Genomic DNA, 21142 nt, shown 5'->3' with positions numbered 1-21142 from the left:
CTGACCCCCTTAGGCACCGCACTACACAGCTTCACTTACATGTATTAAAAAACAAAATAAAAATAAATAAAATTAAAAATAAAATTTTAAAAAAAGAAACAAAAAAATAAACAAATGTTTGTGCATTTGTGATGTAAATAGTGGATTGTTTGTTTTTTTGGAAACTTTTTTTTTCCTTCCCTTTGGTTTTTTGAGACAGGGTCTCCCCTGTAGCCCCATCTGGCCTGGAACTCGCTCTGTAGACCAGGCTGGCCTCAAACTCACAGAGATCTGCCTGCCTCTGCCTCCCAAGTACTGGGATTAAAGGTATATGCCACCATGCCCGGCTGTTTTTGGAAAGTTTTTTAAAAATATTTTTTAATTTATTTTTTATTTTGTGGGTATGAATAATGTGTTGCCTGTATGTATGTAAGTGTACCCTGTCATGCAATGCCTGTAAATGTCAGAAGATTGTGTCAAGTCCCCTGAAACTGAAGTTATAAATGGTTGTTAGCCATCATGTGGGTGCTAGGAACTGAACCTAGGTCCTCTGGAAGAGCAGCCAGTGCTCTTAACTGCTAAGCCATCTCTCCAACTCCTGTTTTTTTAAAACTTTAATGAAGAATGCACGTCTATTTTAAATGACTTCTTGCCAGGAATGGTGGCTCATGCCTTTAATCTCAGCATAGATACTACTACTTTTGTATAAAATCTTCCCAGAGCCTCTTATAATAGTGTCAAGGGTCCTTTTGTTTGTGCCAGGACCAAGGCAATGAGAAAAGCTGTTCATAGATCTTTCTTTTTCCCTAGTCAAAATGAGATGGTTTTTGTAACCTGTGTAGGAAGCAGATACATTTAAAAAAATATTTTTTAGCTTTTCCAAACTTTATTCAGAAAACAAAAATATTGTGGAATGCTTAATGAATTTGTGTCATCCTTGCACAGGGGCCATACTAATCTTCTCTGTGTGTTCCAATTTTAGTATATGTGCTGCTGAAGCAAGCACTAGATACATTTTTACTGTGCACTAGAAATCAATAAGGGAATTTATACTACCTTTGCACTTTTTTTTTTTTTTTGGTCTTTTTGAGACAGTGTCTCCCTGTAGCCCCAGCTGTCCTGGAACTCACTACGTAGACCAGGCTGGCCTTGAACTCACAGAGATCTGCCTGCCTCTGCCTCCCAAGTGCTGGGACTACAGGTGTGTGCCACCACGCCCGGCTTGAACTCTTAAAAAATGCTATATTAGGGCATATTTGAGAAGCAGTAACAGAGACAGCTGTCTGATCTTTGGTTCCTTATAGTGCTTTATAATAGAAGCATAGAAGTACTGAAAGTTATTCACTCCAGAAACCACTCTTTATGCCAGGTGTGGTGGCCGGCACCTTTATTCCTGGCCCTTGGGAGTCAAAGGCAGGTGGATCTCTGTGAGATTGAGGCTACCCTGGTCTACATAGTGAGGTCTAGGCAGGCCAGGACTAGGGAGACCACCCTGTCAAAGATACCTGTACCCTTTTTACTTACTAGCATCTTGAAGTAGCCTGTGCTTATTTTTACTCATCATGATTCTTTCATTAGGTCAAGTTTTCTCAGGGGTGGATACTGTCCTCCATTGTGCTCACATGGTACCATTACTGCCAGTGGTATTGAAATAAATTGAATACAGAGAGTTCCTAATAATAGTTGTTTTCCTGGGCACAGGGAACTATCATCAAGATAGAGTGACCCCTGGGAATAATTTTGGATTTTGAAGGAAAAATCAAAGTAGACTGTGAAGACCTGTAATCTCAGTATTAGGGAGACTAAGGCAGGAGTATTACTGACAATTTGAGGCCATCCTCATCCACATAAGTAAGTTCAGTACCTGTTTGGTCTACATAGGAAGACCTTATCTCAAGGGGGGAAAAAAACAAACTTTTTTCTTTTATTTTAAAGTGTGTGTGTATGGTGCAGAACAAGAAACCTAAGGTCTCATGCATGCTAGGCAAATGTTCTATCACTCATACACATCTCCACTTTTTTTCTCTTTAAATAACCAATTAGTACAGATGGAGAACTAAATAGAATAGAACCATATGCAGTTTAAAGAAAAATTAACAGGAAGACATCTGCATATTTTCCTTGTTTCATCTGTTTTATTATAAACCACCAATCTGTATATGCATAGTTGAAGGGGAGCAAATTTAAAATACTCCTAAGATGTCAAAGTGATGAATCTCATGTGTTCTAATTCCATTCTTCCCAGCTGGTAGCTTAGCATATAAATTACAAAATTTCCTAATTTTCATAACACCAGTGCCTAGGCCTCTTTTGTTGTATTATTCCCATTGATAGAAATCTACATACCTGAATTATTTTGTTTTCATTTTTTTTATAAAATCTCTTAACTTTTTTATTTTTTAATATTTGTTATTTTATGTGTACGAGTGTATTGCTTGCATGTATGTGAGTCCACTCTTGTTTGGCAATGCCTCGGAGGTCAGAAGAGTGCCTCAGATTCCCCTGGAACTGGAGTTAAGGATGATTTGCAGCCCCCATGTGGGTCTGGGAATCGAACCCCGGTCCTCTACAGGAGCAGTCAGTGCTCTTAACCACTGAGCCATCTCTTCAGCCCCATGATTAGAAATGTTTAATGTTACTCTTTTGCATTTTCTTCTCCTTGTCCTATTCTTATCCTTCTTTTCTACCAAAAAATTAAAAGCATAAGGGCTGGGTTGTGGTGGCGCACACCTTTAATCCCAGCACTTGGGAGGCAGAGGCAGATGAATCTCTCTGAGTTCCAGATTAGCTGGGGCTATAGGGAGAACCTGTCTCAAAAAGACCAAAAAAAAAAAAACATAAGGAATGTTCATATTTCTGAGATGTGTGCATTTACCTTAGAAAACAGAGTCCGTTTTGTTGTTGTGAGACAGGGTTTTATTGTGTAGCCCTCACAGTCTGGAACTCAATTATGTAGACCAGGCTGGCTTTGAACTAACAGAGCCACCTGGCCACCTGCCTCTGCCTCTTGAACACTGGGATTAAAGGTATATACCATTACTCTTGGTGAGGTATGCTTTTTTTTTTTTCTTTTCTTTTTTTTTGAGACATGGTCTCCCTGAGCCCATCTGTCCTGAAACTTACCACTATGTCACTATGTAGACTGGGTTGGCCTCAATCTCACAGACACCTGCCTGACTCTGCCTCCCGGCCCGAGGTATGCTTTTTAATAGTTGTATAAATAAGCACAAAGATCCTTTAGCCTGCTAGACTTCATCCCAGGAGAGTGATGGTTAAATGAAAAGGTAATAAAATAGACTTTGTTACTTATTTTGGTAAAAATCTGTCCATGGGAACTGTTAACAGTATTTATCATCTTGATTCCAAGAAATTCTGAATGCAAGGTTCATTGGTGGTTTTCAGAGTGTTACTTCTCTAGGCAAAATATCTTCAATTACAATAATTACAAAACTCAAGAAATGGAAAATGACCCCAGGTTATCTTACTGTAGCAGCACAACCATTGCAATCATTTTGGTATACAAATGTATTGCATCAGTCCATTTTTGGATTTTTGCATATTCACCTGTGGTTGCTTAAACTATGCCTCCCTCCCTCACATCCCACATCCTGTTTTCCCTTTCACTGAATGATTATGGAGGTGGGGCTGAGACTTGGCTATAGCTTCATTTGTTTCCTGATTCCAAGTTTCTCTGAGTATGAGCATTTACTGTGCTGGCTGTGCTTCTGTTATTTAAAGTGATATATTTTTCATACATTATGGCCCTTAAATGCAATCCAACCTCTTCATCTGGTGTCAACCAAAGGAAAACTGATCTGTTGCAACGCTGGAGGAAAAACTGGCAATGTTGGACTTACCTATATTGAAAGATGGTATGTTGTTTTTCACCTTGGGCTCACCCAAGTATGATTTTGACAATGCATGGTTTTTATCTCATATGCTGATTTTTGTCTCTACCTCTGCATTAGATTCAGTTTCTGTAGCTTTCCATATTACTACATAATTTTTATAGCCATCGTTTACAATAAGAATTTTTAGTTTTGTTTTCTCAGAATTATGGGAGCCAATAGAGTAATTTCTTGAGAATGCATACTTTCTGACCTGCTTATTTAGGTACATTCACAGTGATCTTCTGTTAGATATTTAAATAGAAGTATGTATTGTGCTGCTCATTTCAGTATTTCTTAGTTATAGAAATGGCTTATCTGTGCTTAGGTATGTGAGACTCATTCCGTATTGGGGCTTGTAAAATTCAGATTATTTATTTCAGTTGGTCTAAGATTTTATTAAAGAGTGAAAGATTAGAGGCTGGAGAGATGGTTCAGCAGTTAAGAGTACTGACTGCTCTTGCAGAGGACCTGGGTTCAATTCCCAGCACCCACATGGCAGCTACAAACTGTCCTTAACTCTAGTTCCAGGGGAATCCAAGCCCTCTTCTGACCTCCATGGCATTGCACAATATGGGTACATTCACATGCATGCAAGCAATACACTCATACACAAAATAAAAAATAATAAGTAAAATATTAAAAAAAAAAAAAAAAAGCTGGGCATGGTGGTCCACACCTTTAGTCCCAGGACTCGGGAGGCAGAGGCAGGTGGATTTCTGTGAGTTCGAGGCCAGCCTGGTCTCCATAGTGAGTTCCAGGCCAGCTGGGGCTGCAGGGAGACCCTGTCTCAAAAAGACAAAAAAAAAAAAAAAAAAAAAAAAAAAAAAAAGTGAAAGATTAGATGGGCCCCACATACTGAGGTAGCTGAGGCAGGAGGATAGCAAGTTTAGGCAGCCTGACTATAGAATAAGGTTAAGGTTAGCCTGGGAGTCAGCAATAGAGACATACTCCTATACTCCTGTAATCCCAGCACTTAGGTGGTAGAGGGGGATTGCTCCAAGTTTAAGGCCAGCTAGGGCTACATAGCAAGACCTCTGCCTCAAAAAAAAACAAGACTATCAAAAAAGAGGTCAGCCTGGGCAACTTAGTGAAACTTTGTCTCAGTACAAAAAGAAAAAGATAGCTGGGCATGGTGGGGCATGCTTTTGATCCCAGCACTCAGGCAGAGGCAGGCAGATCTCTCTGTGAGTTCAAGGCCAACCTGGTTTACATAGTGAGTTCAAGGCCAGCTGGGGCTACAGGGAGACCCTGTCTCAAAAAGACCAGAAAAGAAAAGAAAAAGATGTGCTGGCAAGGTGACTCATTAGGTAAAGGTGCTTGTTGCCAAACCTCATGACCTGAGTGCCATTCCCAGGACTCAAATGTAGAAGGAGAGAAACCAATTCCTGTAAGTTGTCCTCTGACTGCCACATGCTTGGGTGCTCATACACTTGCTAAGTAAATAAATAATGAATAGTTTTTTGAAAAAAAAGAAGACTAAAATTAGAGTTATAGGTTAGTGGTAGAGCTCTTACCTAGCATGTACAAAGTTCAGTCCTTAGGACTGAGAAAAATGAAGGGCTATATAATGTACTGGTTAATAGTGTCCATTTGAATCTGAATTGCTTGGGTTTCAAAAGCTCAGTATTGATACATAAAATTAGGGTGATCGTGAGCAAATTATCCTTTCTTTGCTCTTTTCCCATTGGGTAAAATGAGGTTAATGATACCTTGAAGGTAGTCTTGTGGAGATTAAGCCAATATATGTAAAGTATATTATTATAGAAACTTGTTTCAACAGGTACTATGTAAATATTGTTTAGTATCAATGTCTTCTGGTAATTTCTAAAAATCTTTGTGATACAACTATGAATTTTGGATACAAAGAATGTTTGGGATCAAGATTTGGTACTTTTAAAAAAATTGTGCGTGTGTCTGGGTGTGTGTGTGTGTGAGTGTGGGTGTGGGTGTTTGAGACAGGGTCTCCCTGTTGCCCCAGCTGGCCTGGAACTCACTGTGTAGACCAGGCTGGCCTCTTAACTCACAGAGATCTGCCTGCCTCTGCCTCCTGAGTGCTGGGATTAAAGGCATGTGCCACTACGCCTAGCTTAAAAAAAAAAAAAAAAATCTTTTTAAGTTTTAGGCAACATAGTTAAGCCTTAAATTTGTGTTCTTTTTTGATTTATTTATTTTTATTTTATGTGTCTGAGTGTATTCCCTGCATGTATGTAAGTGTACCCATGCCATACAATGCCCATGGAGGACAGAAGAGGGCATCGAATCCCGTGGAACTGGAATTACCGGCAGTTGTTAGCCACTATGTGGGTGCTGGAATTTGAACCCTGGTCTTTCACAAGAGCAGCCAGTGTTCTTAACCACTGAACTCTCTCTCCAGCCCTTTGTGTTCTTTTTTGATAGCTAACTTTTTATGCAGAAGAAGCTGAGTGTTGAGCTTGTGAACAACATACAGAGAGTTGATATATACAGATGGTTCTTTCATGTTTATTGTGCCTCCTACACACTATATTTTCCTTCCTAGTGACTTTAGGATAAAAGCCTGCTTTTTTTTAACCAAAGTAGGAATGTTGTTATGAATCTTCTTGTTCTTCCACACATTCTGTGTGCTTCTCTGGGCCACAGCAATCACTTCTTTAAGCATAACAATAAAACTCAGGACTTTGCAATGTGGTATTAGTTGCTTGTGTTTCTCATTTTGGTAGCCGTAGAGAGAGATGCTTTCTGTATATCCGGGAACCCCTTTGGTAATGTTTTGTAGTGGTAATCAAAGCATTCAAAAGAAACCTGTTTGTCCCATGGCTGCCCCTTTCTGATTGTGGACAAACTTTTGAGTGTTTGCAGTAGAAATTTAGTGATAAAATTTGTTCCTTTGTGTTATTCTACAGTGTTTCCAAAGAATATTTAGAGCAACTTATGGGTGTGGGCACTGAGTTTGGTCAGAAGAATCCACTTGAAAGTAATTGAATAGCAAAACAACTTCCACAGTTAACAGGATATATACAAATATGTATACTAAAGTATTTTTTTTCTTTAAAGAGTTACTAATCAGAAGAAACTGATTTTGTGGTAAGTTTAAATAAGTTGAAGTGGCCAAAGCTGTGAAATTAGGATAGAAAATCTCTCTGGCTAAGGTAGTGCTGAAGTTTTTAGTAGCTTTTGTTTCTTCTTTCTCATCATTCTCTAAACTCAAAGCAAGCAGCATCCTCCATCATTGTATAATAGTATTTTGTAGTTAGAGTATTAATCAAGTTCAAAATCAAAGTTACTATGATCATAACAACACATTTTAGGCCATTCATTCTGTGTACCAAAGAATGCAACGCATTTCACCAAATTAGTGTTTCCTTGTTTTTGTTTTTTAAGATTGATTTATTTTGAGACAGAGTCTCCGTATTTAGTCCAGGCTGGCCTTGAATTATGATCTTCCTTTGTCTGCTTCCTGAGAACTGGAATCATAGGCGTGTGCTAGCAGACTAGCTTCTCTTAACTTTCTGTCTTTTGTTGGTGCCAGGGATTGAACCTAGAACCTCATACACCACTGAGTTATACACTAGCCTAGTTATACTTTTTATTGCCTTTTTTCTAGCTTTTTATGTCAGTTTCTTCTTGCTCAAAATTTGCTTAGATTTTTGTGTTGCATTCTGTCCCTCAGTTTTATTTCTCATCTGAATAAATCACATCTATTTTTTTTTCTGTTCCATTTGCATAGTATAACTTCTAGAGGTGAGTTTCTTAATCATGTGAGGAAGTGAAGGGAGCATGGAAGCCATGTGTGGAACATTGCAGTGAGTAGTGTACTTTTGCAGTCATATGGTGGCTATATCAAGAACTATGAGATAGGGTAATAAGAGTTCGGCAGCCTGTAAATCCCATGACTTTCCAATTTCATGGGTCATTAGCACCTCAGGCCTGATGCTACTTCTTCAGTATTAAGGTGAAGGGTATTTTATAATGTTAATGGTATATACAGTTATTGAACATACATTAATTACTAACAACTGTTGTCTTTCCCTCTGCCTGACCCCCCCCACCAGTTTTTTGCACATAAGCACAAATTTGGATCCATCTATTCCTATTTATACTTTTGTACTTTGTTAAGACTTGAGTTGTTTGAAACAAGAGGGGAAAAATTGAAAAGCTGAAATAGTCTGTTCCTTGTCAACCAGAAGCCTTCTGTGGTATCCAAACAGAAAAGCTGCCTCAGTCTGTCAGCACTTCTCTTTGAAGGTGGTTTCTGCTTGAAAGTGGTGATTCTTAGTATAGCCTTGGTATAATTGCTTCTCCTTCTCTCTGGATACATTTTTTTTCCAGACACTTTCCTGTTCTTATTGACTGTTTTTCCTGAAAATTCAGCCTGTTGTTAAAATGTTTTGGGTCCCCACTTGAATGTTCTGTGGGATTACCCAATTCTGGGGTACTCTTTCCTGATCAACAGTGATAAAGAGGGCAAAAGATCTTGTTTAATAGGAAAAAAAGGAATGAATATCAAAGTTCAGAAACATCCATACTTTCCTTCAGTACTTTTTTCTGTTTGTGCTAGCAACTTTGCCTAGTATAGAGGAGGGAGGGAACATGTGGGAAGGCTTGTGTTTAAGGGGTTCAAAAACAGGGGATATAAGTGTGTCTCTTATGTTTGCAAGGAACTAACACCACTCCCGTCTGTATTTAAATGCTGTCCCCAGGTTACGACTATGGCTATGTCTGCGTGGAGTTTTCACTCTTGGAAGATGCCATCGGATGCATGGAGGCCAACCAGGTTGCTTTATACTTCGGTCAAATGATGCTGAAAGGATATATATTTTTATATATGGGGAGGGAGGGTTTCAGCTATCTTTGGAGCATACTATATTTCTATCAAAAAACCAGTTGTGTAAAGAAACTTTTTTAAAAATCTGGGAAGATTTTTCTAGAAGAGTTGGCACAGAATATATTTTTAAAAGTAGGTTCCAGTTGCAGTTGGACTGGATTCCAGAGGTTGTACATGGAAAATATGACAGATTTGGATTGTTTCCCTCAAAATGTGATTAAGATGTCTGGGCTCCTGATGCAAGTGATCCTCAATTATCTAGGACTTTAAGGGTCTGCCTAGCACAGAAATTCTAGGTTCATGGTCATACCCAGATTTAGGGTGAAGACCACAGATGGTGAGTGAGTCCTGTGGCACTAAAGTCCTGCCTACATGAGTTATTTTGGGAAGATTTCCATTGAGGAGAAAAAAGGGATCGATGGTTGTGTCTATTGAATTTGTTGTTGTTCTTTGCCAGTTGGAGCTTTGTGTTCAAATTGTTGGCTGCGTAAAGTCAGAGCTAGTAAATCTTGAGTTTGTACTTACCTTATGTTTGTACCATCTGGAGTTTCTCAACTTGCCACCTAGAATCATCATCTGTGTCGTTAATTGAACCCTGCCTGGTAGTTTGGGAAGGAATTACTAAATACAATACTTCTCTCATGTTTTTTTCTCAGGGAAAGCACTTTGCTTTGTCTCAGGTCCTGTGTCATGAAGTGAGAAAAGAAAATTAGGCATGTAGTTTGTTATATGTCCTCTGTCTGTATTTCATAGCTTGAGTGGAATGTGTCTAGCATCACAAAAGAAGGTTCTGTCAGAGAAGAGTAATTATATGAGCTCTCATCCTCTTCTCTAGACTTAATGCCTTCATCAGCTTTGTTTCACTCAACATGAGTAATTACACTTAATGTCCCCACTCCCCCTTTTGTTTGAGACAGGGTCTTACTATATAGATCAGACTGGCTTTGAACTCAGAGATCTGCCTGCTTCTGCCTCCTGAGTGCTAGGATTTAAGACATGCTGACACCACACTTGGCTCTACTATTCCCTTATTTGGGGGTCCTTTCCTATTATTGGAATGGAGATGGCGTTATGGTGCTCTCTCTCGCTCTCTCTCTCTCTCTCTCTCTCTCTCTCTCTCTCTCATTGATTGATAGGCTCTCTGTAACTTAGGCTGACCTCAAATTGGGACAGTCCTCTTGCCTCATCTTCTAAATACTGGGATTGTAGTTGTAAGCCACCATACTCAGCTCTAGAGAAAACTTTTGATGTATTTTTACTTCTTAATTGTACTCATCTACTGTCAGCTCATCAGAGAATAACTGGATGAGGGCCATATCCCCTTGACTTAATAGAGTCCTTATTGCCTGTTCAATGTCCATCACTGAATCCATCGTTTAACAAATATTATAATTAGAAGTTATGCTACTTCTAATTTTGGAGAGAAGAAAGAAATTTCCATTCCATATGGGTGATTCTAGCCTGATAGTCTATGTGAAATTGAGAATACTCAATTTATAAGCAACATGTTATTATCATTTTTTTTGTCATTGCATTACTATGAGTAGTAGAAATATAAGTGGGAAAACCATGGCAGATGGCATCGCTTTTGTACTCTTCTTTTTATTATGTTTCTCCTAGAGTGGCATTGCTTGCTTATTTATTTATTTATTTTATTTTTATTTTTTTCTTTGAGACAGGGTCCCACTGTATAGTTCTCAGTGGTCTGGAACTCATTGTGTAGAGCAGGTTGGCCTCGAACTCAGATCCACCTGCCTCTGCCTTCTGAGTACTTGGATGAAAGGCTTGCACTACTATGCCAGCCTATCAACAATATTTTTAATTTCGATATCAACAGTGGCTGAGGATATAGCTCAGTGGTAGATAGTTTGACAAGCATGCACACAAGGCCCTGGATTCAATACCTGACACTCAACAAAAAGGGAAAAAATTAACATTGTCTCTTAACCACCTCTTTCCTGCATCCCAAAAAACTCGAAGTTTTTAGTCTCTTGAAGAGTTTACTAAATAGAGCTAGGGCATTGTTTTTTAATTTTTTTTTTAAAAAAGAAGGCTTGCCGGGTGTGGTGGCGCACTTGGGAGGCAGAGGCAGGCGGATCTCTTTGTGTTCAAGGCCTGCCTGGTCTACACAGTGAGTTCCAGGTAGCTGGGGCTACAGGGAGACCCTGTCTCAAAAAGACCAAAAAAAAAAAAAAAAAAAAAATTTTTTTTAGAGAAAGGGTCGTGAGAGGCTATAAAAAAAAAAAAAAAAAAAAAGACTTATTCTTAAGCAAGGGTGCTGTAGGAGCTACATCTGGAAAAAAATGCTAATTTATGTCAACAAAATTGAGAGAAGTGGCATATAGACAACCCTTCACCCTCCTGGACCATTCTGTGGACACTTTTGGGGTTCACATATCCCTCATGAAGACCCCTGTGCAGTGATTGGGATACCAGAACAAAGCAGGAACACAGCCATTATTTGTTGTGTGAAACAGTATTGATAGGTAGTAGTCATTATGATAAAGTACCTTGGTACTTTGTCCCAAAGTGCAATTAAAAGGTAGTCCCCTCTCGGGGTATGGTTGTGCATGCCTATAATTCCAGAACCTTGGGAACCTAAGGCAGCTAGACCTTATAATCCTATATTTAGAAAGGAAATGAGATTTTTAAAAAAATATTTTATTTTTTTTATTTTCTGTGTATCCGTATATTGCCTACATGTAGGTAAGTGCACCTGTGTCATGCAGTACCCATGGAGGACAGAAGAGGCCTCGGATCCCCTGGAACTGGAGTTAACGGACAGTTGTTAGCTGCCATGTGGGTGCTGGGATTCGAACCTGGGTCTTCTGCAAGAACAACCAATCTTCTTAACTGTTGAGCCATCTCTCCAGCCCCAGGAAATGAGGTTTTATGCTCTTCGGGAATCCCATAGGGTAGTTACTTAGGTGAACTCCAGTTTTTGGTCTGATCTCATTTTCAATATTCACCTGAAGTTAATTCCTTGGTAGGACATCCTTCTGCGCTGGTAAGATGGCTCATAGGGTAAAGGTGCTTGCTGCCGAGCTAATGATCTGAGTTTGATCACCAGGACCCACATGGTGGAAGGAGAGAGCTGATGCCTGCAAGTTGACCTCTGACCTCCACATTCATACCATGGTGTATTCCTCCACTCTAAATAAATAATTTTTTAAAAAAGGCATCCTCCATATTTTCCTAGATAGATTTTTAAAAAATATTTAATTTTTATTTTATTTCTATGAGTGTATTGCCTGCATGTATGGAAGTATACCCAGGGCTTGCAATGCCCGAAGGAGGTCAGAAGAGGGTGTTGGATCCCCTGGAACTGGAGTTATGGACAGTGGTTTAGCTGCCATGCTGGGTTTCTAACCCAGGCCCTCTGCAAGAGCATCCAGTACTCTTAACCACTGAGCCATCTCCCTAGGCCCCCAGGTAGATTTTTATTCCTCCCCTGGTCATAAAACAGACACATTAGAATTCTCTCTTGCTGAACTTGATAGACTTCATGATCAAATTGATTTTTTCCCCTTTTTTTATGTGTATGAGTATATTGCCTGTGTATGTGTAAGTGCACCCATGTCATGCATTGCCCTTAGAGGTCAGAATAGAGCATTGTGTCCCCTAGAACTGGTGTTACAGACAGTTGTTAACCATCATATGGGTGCTGAGCAGCCAGAGCTCTTAACTACTGAGCTATCTCTAGCTCCCAAATCAGCATTCTTTAGTAGCATTTACCACAAATCAGGGCAAATCATCTTGATGGAAAAAATTTTGAGCACATCTCCATGGAAATCCTTTGTACTTAGGTAGTATAATAAAGAAGAAAAATACAGATTCTGGAGTCAAATGTGACTTCTTAGCTGGTTCACTTCTGGCAAATTTCTTTCTTTTTTTGTGTGTGTGTGTTTGGTTTTTTTGTTATTTTTTGTTTGGGTTTTTTTGGGGGGGAGGGGTTTGGAAACAGGGTCTCCTTGCAGCCCCAGCTGACCTGGAACTTGCTACATAGACCAGATCCACCTTACTCTGCCTCTAGAGTGCTGGAATTAAAGGCATATGCCACCACAACCAGCTTCTAGCAAATTTCTTAACTTCCCTGAGTTTAAATTTCCACTATTTGCAATATCTCAAGGAGCTCTGCTATGGATTAAATGAGATCATTCATTCATAAATGTTTGTTGTATGCCAAGCATTTGTCTGGTTGCTAAGTGTGATACAGAACAAGTTGAACTATATAACTTTATTTAATTGAGAGAAATGGCATAGGCAAGTTGACAAATTAAAAATAGTACAGTATCTGATAGGGTTGAGTGCTTTTAAAGAAAACAAGGCAGACTGTTGAGAATAAATGAGATAGAGAAGCTTGTTAAGGAGTGACATTCCATCTAGTAGTGATTCTTGAATAATGCATGAAGAATACATAGCAGAGTAATTGGCACATGGTAAGCATTTGAAATTAGATGAATATATCCCTCTTTTCCTTCTATATATCAAGTAATTTCCAATCAGTTCCAGGAAAATAAATTTACTTACATATCTGGGTTTGTTAAAATTCTTTAAGGAATTGCATATAGTTAAGCCCCTTATGCCACAATAGTTAAGAGTCCTATGAGTGACAAACATGTCATTTTCTTGGGTTGGAGAGGTGACTGTTCTGGGGCTGGAGAGATGGCTAAGAGGTTAAGAGCACTGACTGCTCTTGCAGAGGACCCGGGTTCGATTCCCAGCACCCACACGGCGGCTACAAACCATCCTTAACTCCAGTTCCAGGGGAATCTGAAGCCCTCTTCTGACCTCCACGGCATTGCATAACATGGGCACACTCACATATATGCAGGCAATACACTCATACACATAGAATAAAAATAATAAATAAATAATAAATAAATAGAGAGTTCTAGGCCAGCCAAGGCTACATAGACTATGTCCCAAAAAATAAAGGTGATTCCTTAGAGTACATAAAGTGCTTATGGAATATTAAGTGTTTCTTCCAAGTTTTACCAAGTTGGTACAGTCTGAGTTTTCAGATACCTGTTGAGAGCCTTTGAGTATAGGACTTCTTGTATCTGTGTGTACTTTTGAGGAGGTTTCTATGAGCGGCTGAGTTGAGATTTTCATAACTCTGTTATCTTCTTAATGTGGAGTCTCTTTTTCATTGACTGATGCTTGTAGATCTAGGGGATAGGAATAAAGGAGGTTTTTGCTAGCTTGTTTTGTTGAATATGGTAGATTTTGTGTATATTTTGAGGTTGCTTGGGGTGATAACCAAGGCCCCTCTAGCCTCTTCTCAGTGCCTGCATGCGTAAGTCAGACAGAATTTCTGCAGCAGTATTATGGCCAGGGGACTCATTGGGACATGTAGTCAGAAGTTGTCTGTCTGGAGAAATAATTTCCAACAGATAGGACAATATGAGTCTATTAGGTTCTTTTATCATCTCTGTCTAGAAGAAAGAGAATAGCCAGGAAACTGTGAAGCAGGGTCTTCATCTTTTTTGGAAGTTTCTGGTAGTGTCACACGCCTTTGATTTTCTTTGTTGTCCAAGTCAATTTGATTGAGGGGGAATATCTTGTACTTTTATTATGTGTGCCACTGTACTGGATTCAGGGAGATAAATGAGAAGCATTGTGTACTTAGCACTTTTGGTAGTTGCTCAATGCTACTAGCCAGATCACTGAAACTGTTGGATTTGACCTACAGGAAATTTCAAACTTTTTTATTGTGAGCTTGTTGCCTCTTCCTTTTTTGTCCAAATATTTGTCAAAAAATTCATTAAAAAAAAAAATTCCAGCCAGGGGTGGTTGCGCACACCTTTAGTCCCAGCACTTGGGAGGCAGAGGCAGGCAGATCTCTGTGAGTTCAAGGCCAGCCTGGTCTACATAGTGAGTTCCAGGGCAGCTGGGGCTACAGGGACACCCTGTCTCAAAAAGACACCCCCCCCAAAAAAAAATCCCACTGGGCATGGTGGTGCACACCTTTAATCCCAGCACTCAGGAGGCAGAAGCAGGTGAATCTCTGTGAGTTCAAGGCCGTCTTGTCTACATAGTGAGTTCCAGGGCAGCTGGGGCTACAGGGAGACCCTGTCTCAAAAAGACCAAAAACAAAAAAATAGTTGAGTAAAAATTGAATTTTTTTTTCTCTTTTTTTAAAGCAATAGAATTAGCCTTACTTTCTTAGGTACAAAGAAAAAGAATGAACCATGCTTGGTGATTCATGCCTTTAGTCCAGCACTGGGTAGGTAGAGGCAGGCAGATTTCTGTAAGATTGAAGCCAGCCTGGTCTACATAGTCTACACAGTGAGTTCCAGGTCAGCTGGGACTACAGGGAGACCCTGTCTCAAAAAGATACCCCCCCAAAAAAAAGGAAGAAAAAGAAAAAAAATAAGCATTCAATGTTTTGTAAGTGTTCTTTTTGTTTTGTTTTTTTAATTTTTAAATTATTTTTTGTGTTTTGCCTGCATATATGTGAGTATACCATGTCTGTGTAATGCCCAAAGAAGCCAGAAAACGGCATCAGATTCCCTGAAACTGCTGTTAAGAACATTGTTAGACACCATGTAGGTGCTGCAAACCAAACCTGGGTCCTTTGCAAGAGCAACAGGTGCTCATAACTGCTGAGCCATCTCTAGCCCCATTGTTTTTGTGAGACATGGTCTCACTCTTGCAGCTCTTCCTTTCCTTGCCTGGGACTCACTTAGAAGAGGCTGGCCTAAAACTCACATAGATCTGCCTGCTTCTGCCTCTGAGAGATTAAAGGAATGTGCCTCTCCCATACCCAGACATTCTACAGTTCTACGATAGCCTTCCAGTGTCTCATTTAATAGATTTGTAATTATTTTTTCTATGCAATAGTTTAGTTCTTCATTTGTTCTGAATTGGAAAGTACCTATACATTTTAAATTTATGTTTCTAAAACTCACATAGATCTGCCTGCTTCTGCCTCTGAGAGATTAAAGGAATGTGCCTCTCCCATACCCAGACATTCTACAGTTCTACGATAGCCTTCCAGTGTCTCATTTAATAGATTTGTAATTATTTTTTCTATGCAATAGTTTAGTTCTTCATTTGTTCTGAATTGGAAAGTACCTATACATTTTAAATTTATGTTTCAATTTTGTCACAACTTTTTGAGCTAGTTTTTTTTTTTTTTTTTTTTTGGTCTTTTTTTGTCTCCCCGTAGCCCGAGCTGTCCTGGAACTCACTATTTAGACCAGGCTGGCCTTGAAGTCAAAGAGATCTGCCTGCCTCTGCCTCCCAAATGCTGGGATTAAAGGTGTGAGCCACCATGCCTGGCTTAAGCTAGTAGTTTTTTGCTTATGTTTCACTTTTTTATAAAAATAAGATTTGGAAGGTGCTGTTTTTTTAAGTACTGGAGTTTTTTAGAACTTGATATAGGATATTGAAAAACTCCGAAGGTATTGTTCTCATTATCAAACCAGAGGCATAGTTGAGTTTGTGGTCTTGGTTATAACTTTGGCTTATAGCCTTATATATGAGGTATGATGGAACCTCTAAGAGATGGGCTAGTGGGAAGTCCTTAAGTCATTAGGGATGTACATTGGGGTTATAGTGATTATGGGACTCTCTTAGTTCTTAGGAGGGGTGCTATAGAAAGAAAAGAGCAAGTCTGCCTTCTACCCAGCTCTCTGCTTCTTGGGTGAAGATGTGGTTAATTGCTCCTAAACATACTCATGCCATGATATGACATCACCCCATTGCCCTTACCATCTGTTGAAATGGGGGTGGCTAATCTTGAACTTTGAACCTATAGATTTGTAAGCTAATATTTCCAGTTAGTATGCACCTGGTAGCCATAAAAATGTTAGAATTCTGACCTCATTACTTCCTGGATCTTTGTAATGTTTTTGTTTGGTGGGTTTTACTTGTTTTTGTTTTGCAGGATAAAGCCCTGCACATGTTAGGCAAATGTTCTATAAATAAGCTTGTACATAGTCCTTGTTTTTCTTTTTTTTTTCTTTTAATTAATTAATTAGTTAATTAAAAGACAGAGTCCCACTGTGGAGCTCTGACTAACCTGAAACTTGCTATGTAGACCAAGCTGGTCTTGAATTCATAGAGATCTGCCTGCCTCTGCCTCTGAGTGCTGGGATTAAAGTCATGTGCCATCATACCCTGTCAGTCTGTTTGTCTGTCTCTCTAAAGGTGTGTGTGTGTGTGTGTGTGTGTGTGTGTGTTACATATGAGTTTAGTTGCCATGAGGCTAGAACGGGGTATTGGATCCCCTGGAGCTGCCTGATTTAAGTATTGGGAGCTATATTTGTGTCCTTTACAAAAGCAGTACCTGCTTTAAACAACTTAGCCTTCTCTCCAGCCCTAGACTTATTTGTTTTGATTTTCAAGTTTTTATTTGTATTTTGTCCACGAGTGTTTTGCTTGCATATATGTATGTGTACAGTGCCTGCAGAGGCCAAAAGAGGGCATCAGATTCCCTGGAACTGGAGTTACAGGTGGTGTTAGCAGCCTTGTGGGTGGACCCAGGTCCTCTGGAAGAGCAGCTATTTCTCTTAACCAATGAGCCATCTCTCCAGCCCTCTGTGATTTTTGAGATAGGATCTGCTATGTAGTTAAGGCTGGCCTCAAAGTCTGAATCCTCCTATTTGGATCTCCCGAGTTCCTTCTTTCTCCTCCCTAGCACCGTGATTATAGGCATGTGTCACCACACCCAGCTTATGTGGTGCTAGGGATCTGAACTCTGGTCCTCATGCTTGTGTGGCAAGCACTTTGCTTACTGAATCATCTCCCCAGTCCCCTTGTTTGGAGGTTCTAGCAGGGGAGTGCAGCTACTCATACTTTCTATCAAAGACTGTTATTCCTCTATTGGGGAAGGTTATCCTTTTGAACCAATTGTGCAGGTTGGGGAGGGACACACATGCAGTGGTAATGGAGGAAGGAGACACTGCCTAATCAGCCTTAGTCAATCCTGGATAAGTGATCTGACAGATTGTTGCACCCAGATCACCCTCATATACCCATTTTATAACTTTTGAATCTCAGTTTTCTCATCTATAAAATGAGGATTAATAATTGTTCCCTTCTTAGAAAGTTTCAAGTTACAGTATAATGTATGTAGAGTACATGGCACAGTTGCTAGCATGTCATTAGTGCTTTGTAATAAACTGCGATTCTAGGTAGTAAAACTGTAGTTTGGTATAACAATTCCCCTTTTCCTTGGCTTCTTGTCTACCTCTTGGGATTCACAGATTCTTGAAAAGTGACATCATTGTTTTGTATAGCTGCTGGATCTTTTTTGGTCTATTGAGGATAGTCTCGCTATGCAGCCCTGGCTGGCCTGGAATTTGCTATGTAGATCAGGCCGACTTCAAACTTATGACAGTCTTGCCTCCATTTCCTGAGTGCTAGTATTATAAGCATGAACCATAACACCCAGTCTCACTGCTGAATCTTTGACAGCCATCCACATAATAGTTTTGTGCAGTACCTTCTTCATGAAATTGAGATGTCTAATTGAAAATGAGATGGATGAGTACACAGGCATATAAGGGAAAATGATCGTGGCCATACTGATACTCCTGCATTAGAGAACTGGGCGGGGGGGTGTTGAATGTGCATACATGTGGGTGCAATTTGCCTATGCAGGCACATAATGAAAGCCAAAGACATTGGGATTTCTTCCTCAGTCACTTTTCCACCTTATATATTTGTTTTCTTCTTTCCTTTTTTAGATTTTATTTTTATGTGTATGAGTGTTTTGCCTGTGTGTGTGTGCAAGTGTACTATGTATGTCCCTGCTCGGGGAAACTAGAAGAGGACATCAGAGTTTCTGGAACTGGAGGTAAAGATGTGGATGTTAGCCACTATGTGGGTGCTGGAAACCAAACCCAGGTCCTCTACAAGAGCAGTAGGTGTTCTTAATCATTGAGCCATCTCTCCAGCTCTTCCTCCTCCTCTTCCTCCTCTTCCTCTTTCCTCCACCTCCTCCTTCTTCCTCCCTCTTCCTTCCTCCTTCTCCTCCTCCTCTTCCTCTTCCTCCTCCTTCTCCTCTTCCTTTTTTCTTTTTTGATCTTTTCAAGACAGGGTCCCCCTGTAGCCCCAGCTGTCCAGGAACTCACTGTAGACCAAACTGGCCTTGAACTCACCAAGATATGCCTGCCTCTGCCTTCCAGGTGCTAGAATTAAAGGTGTTTGTCACCACACCTGCCTTTTTTGGTCTTTTTTGAGACAGGGTCTCTCTGTAGCCACAGCTGGCCTGGAACTCACTATGTAGACGTTATGTGTATTGCCTGCATGTGGGTAAGTGCACCTATGTCATGCAATGGAGTCAGAAGAGGGTCTCAGATCCCCTGGAACTGGAGTTACAGATGGTTGTTAGCTGCCATGTGAGTACTGGAAATTGAACTCAGGTCTTCTGCAAGAGCAACCAGTGTTCTTAACTGCTGAGCCATCTCTCCAGCCCCATGGAATTGTCTTTAAGCTAATATTGCAGGTAGTTATTCCATCACAAAATTCTCATACACTATAGAAGACATTGAATACTATTAGGAACCTTCTAGTATGTTGAACTTGGAGGTTATAACACTTCCTTGTGTCCCATTTTCCTCAGGACCAGGTGTTCATGAGTTGTCATCCACCTTTGAGCTCATAGATTATGTATATGCACACTTTTGAGTAAGGGTATTGATGATTATGCATCAACTTATCTAGAATCATTACTTTTTAATCTGATGAGATGGCTTAGCAGGTAAAGGTACTTGCCTTCAAGCCTGATGATCTAAGTTCAATCCCCAGGATCCACATGCTAGAAAGTGTGAACCGACCCCCACAAGTTGTACTCTGACCTATACACATATATGTGTGTGCCCAAACAAATACACATAAAATAAGTATAATTATAAATAATAATAATTTTTAATCTCTCATGGTGAGTTAATGTTGTATACTTATATTACTAACATCTGTGGCTAAGTAGGCTATGTGTGATAAAATCTCAACACTCCGGAGACTAAGGCAGACAGATTGCAAGTTGACACCTAGCCTGGGCAATATAGGGAATTTCTGTCTCAAAAAACAAAGCAATAGCTGGGCATGGTGGTGCAGACACCTTTAATCCCAAAACTTGGGAAGCAGAGGTAGGCAGATCTCTGTGAGTTCTAGGCCAATCAGGGATACATAGTGAGACCCTACCCTGTCTTTAAAAAACAAATGGAAAAAAAAAAAATTTGGCCAAGGAAAATTTGTGAGTTACCTACTTAGGTAGGTAGGTAGGTAGGTAGGTGAGTGGGTAGATAGATAGATGATAGAACAAAAAGGAATCTATCACAGAAAATAGTTTGTTTGCCAGGCACTAGGTGGTTATAGTAGGAAAGCAGGGCTTGCAGGGCAGGGTATTCCTTTTAGAATGATAAAGGCTTCCCTTTGAAGTGATGACAGTGTTCTGGAATCACATAGTAGTGATGGTTGACTAATCCTATTAATATACTAAAAGACATTAAATTGCCGGGTGTGAAGGCGCACACCTTTAATCCCAGCACTTGGGAGGCAGAGGCAGGCAGATCTCTGTGAGTTCCAGGACAGCTGGGGCTACAGGGAGACCCTGTCTAAAACAAAAAAAAAAAAAAAAAAAAAGACATTAAATTGTATATACATTAAGACAATGAGTGTTATAGCATATGAATTATTTAAAAAAATTTTAAGTCTTTAACATCTATCAGAGAAATTAGTTAGGATCTCAGCCTAATGGGAAAGAATCTAATGGGTCTGTGTGAAATAAAATGCCAGTTCATTTGCCATCAGTACCACTCCAAAATATTTTTAATCTCTCATGGTGAGTTAAAGACTCAAACATTTTGTCTTAATGTGCCTGACACTAACTACTTATCACAACACATTTAAGCCAAAATATCTAAAAGATTATGGATGAAGTTGGTAACCAGCCCCACTTAGCTGGCTATATAACTTGTGCTCAGCAGGGTTGAGTGGCCTGTCTATCCAAACAGTTAAAAATAAGGAAAGGACTATTTTCAAGTAGATTGAAAATGAAAACACTAGTAGGAAATTTTTGGGCTAATTAGGGCAGATATTCCTTTAATTAGATGGTTTGTAGATGCCAGTGTAATCTTTTCTGATTTCCTGTAATTGCTATCCAAAATTCAAAGCCAGATTGGGGGTGGTGTTGCCCGTCTTCAATCCCAGTTGGAAGGCAGAGGCAGATGGATCTCTGAAATTGTGGTCATCGTGTTTTACATACTGAGTTCCAGACCATTCAGATCTGAATAGTAAGAACCTGACTCATAAAGGGGAGCCAGCTACAGAGATAACTCAGTGGTTAAGAAAACTTACTGCTCTTCCAGAGGACCTGAGTTCAGTTCCCAGTACCCACATCAGGCAGCTCATAATTGCCTATAATGCCAACTTTAAAGGGATCCAACTGGCATCCAAGGGCACCCACACATTTGCACACATACACATAATTAAAATTTTTTAAATAAATTCTTTT

At 39.8% G+C, this 21142-nt stretch overlaps 1 protein-coding gene and 1 non-coding gene across 8 annotated transcripts in view; one reads left to right on the top strand and one right to left on the bottom strand.

The window, feature by feature from the left end:
• Positions 1-21142, top strand: part of Rbm6 (RNA binding motif protein 6) — a 127853-nt gene that overhangs the window by 42842 nt on the left and 63869 nt on the right. For 3 of the 7 annotated variants that reach the window (XM_008853153.2, XM_008853154.3, XM_029556133.1), the window contains one exon: positions 8549-8622. The exons of 2 other annotated variants lie outside the window; for them this stretch is intronic. In XM_008853153.2, the coding sequence (XP_008851375.1) occupies positions 8549-8622 (74 nt within the window). Of the gene's footprint in view, positions 1-3644; positions 3852-8548; positions 8623-21142 lie in introns of those variants that run through there. 2 more of the 7 variants (XM_029556134.1, XM_029556135.1) reach the window with 2 other exon arrangements.
• Positions 879-985, bottom strand: LOC115067694. Its single transcript, XR_003847067.1, has one exon. It is a non-coding gene; the product is annotated as a U6 spliceosomal RNA (small nuclear RNA).

The sequence above is a fragment of the Nannospalax galili genome, unplaced genomic scaffold (genome assembly GCF_000622305.1).
Source record: "Nannospalax galili isolate Female #2095 unplaced genomic scaffold, S.galili_v1.0 scaffold786, whole genome shotgun sequence".
NCBI lineage: Eukaryota > Metazoa > Chordata > Mammalia > Rodentia > Spalacidae > Nannospalax > Nannospalax galili.
Note: the sequence above shows the minus strand (reverse complement) of the source record. Positions and strands in the feature narration are given on the sequence as shown.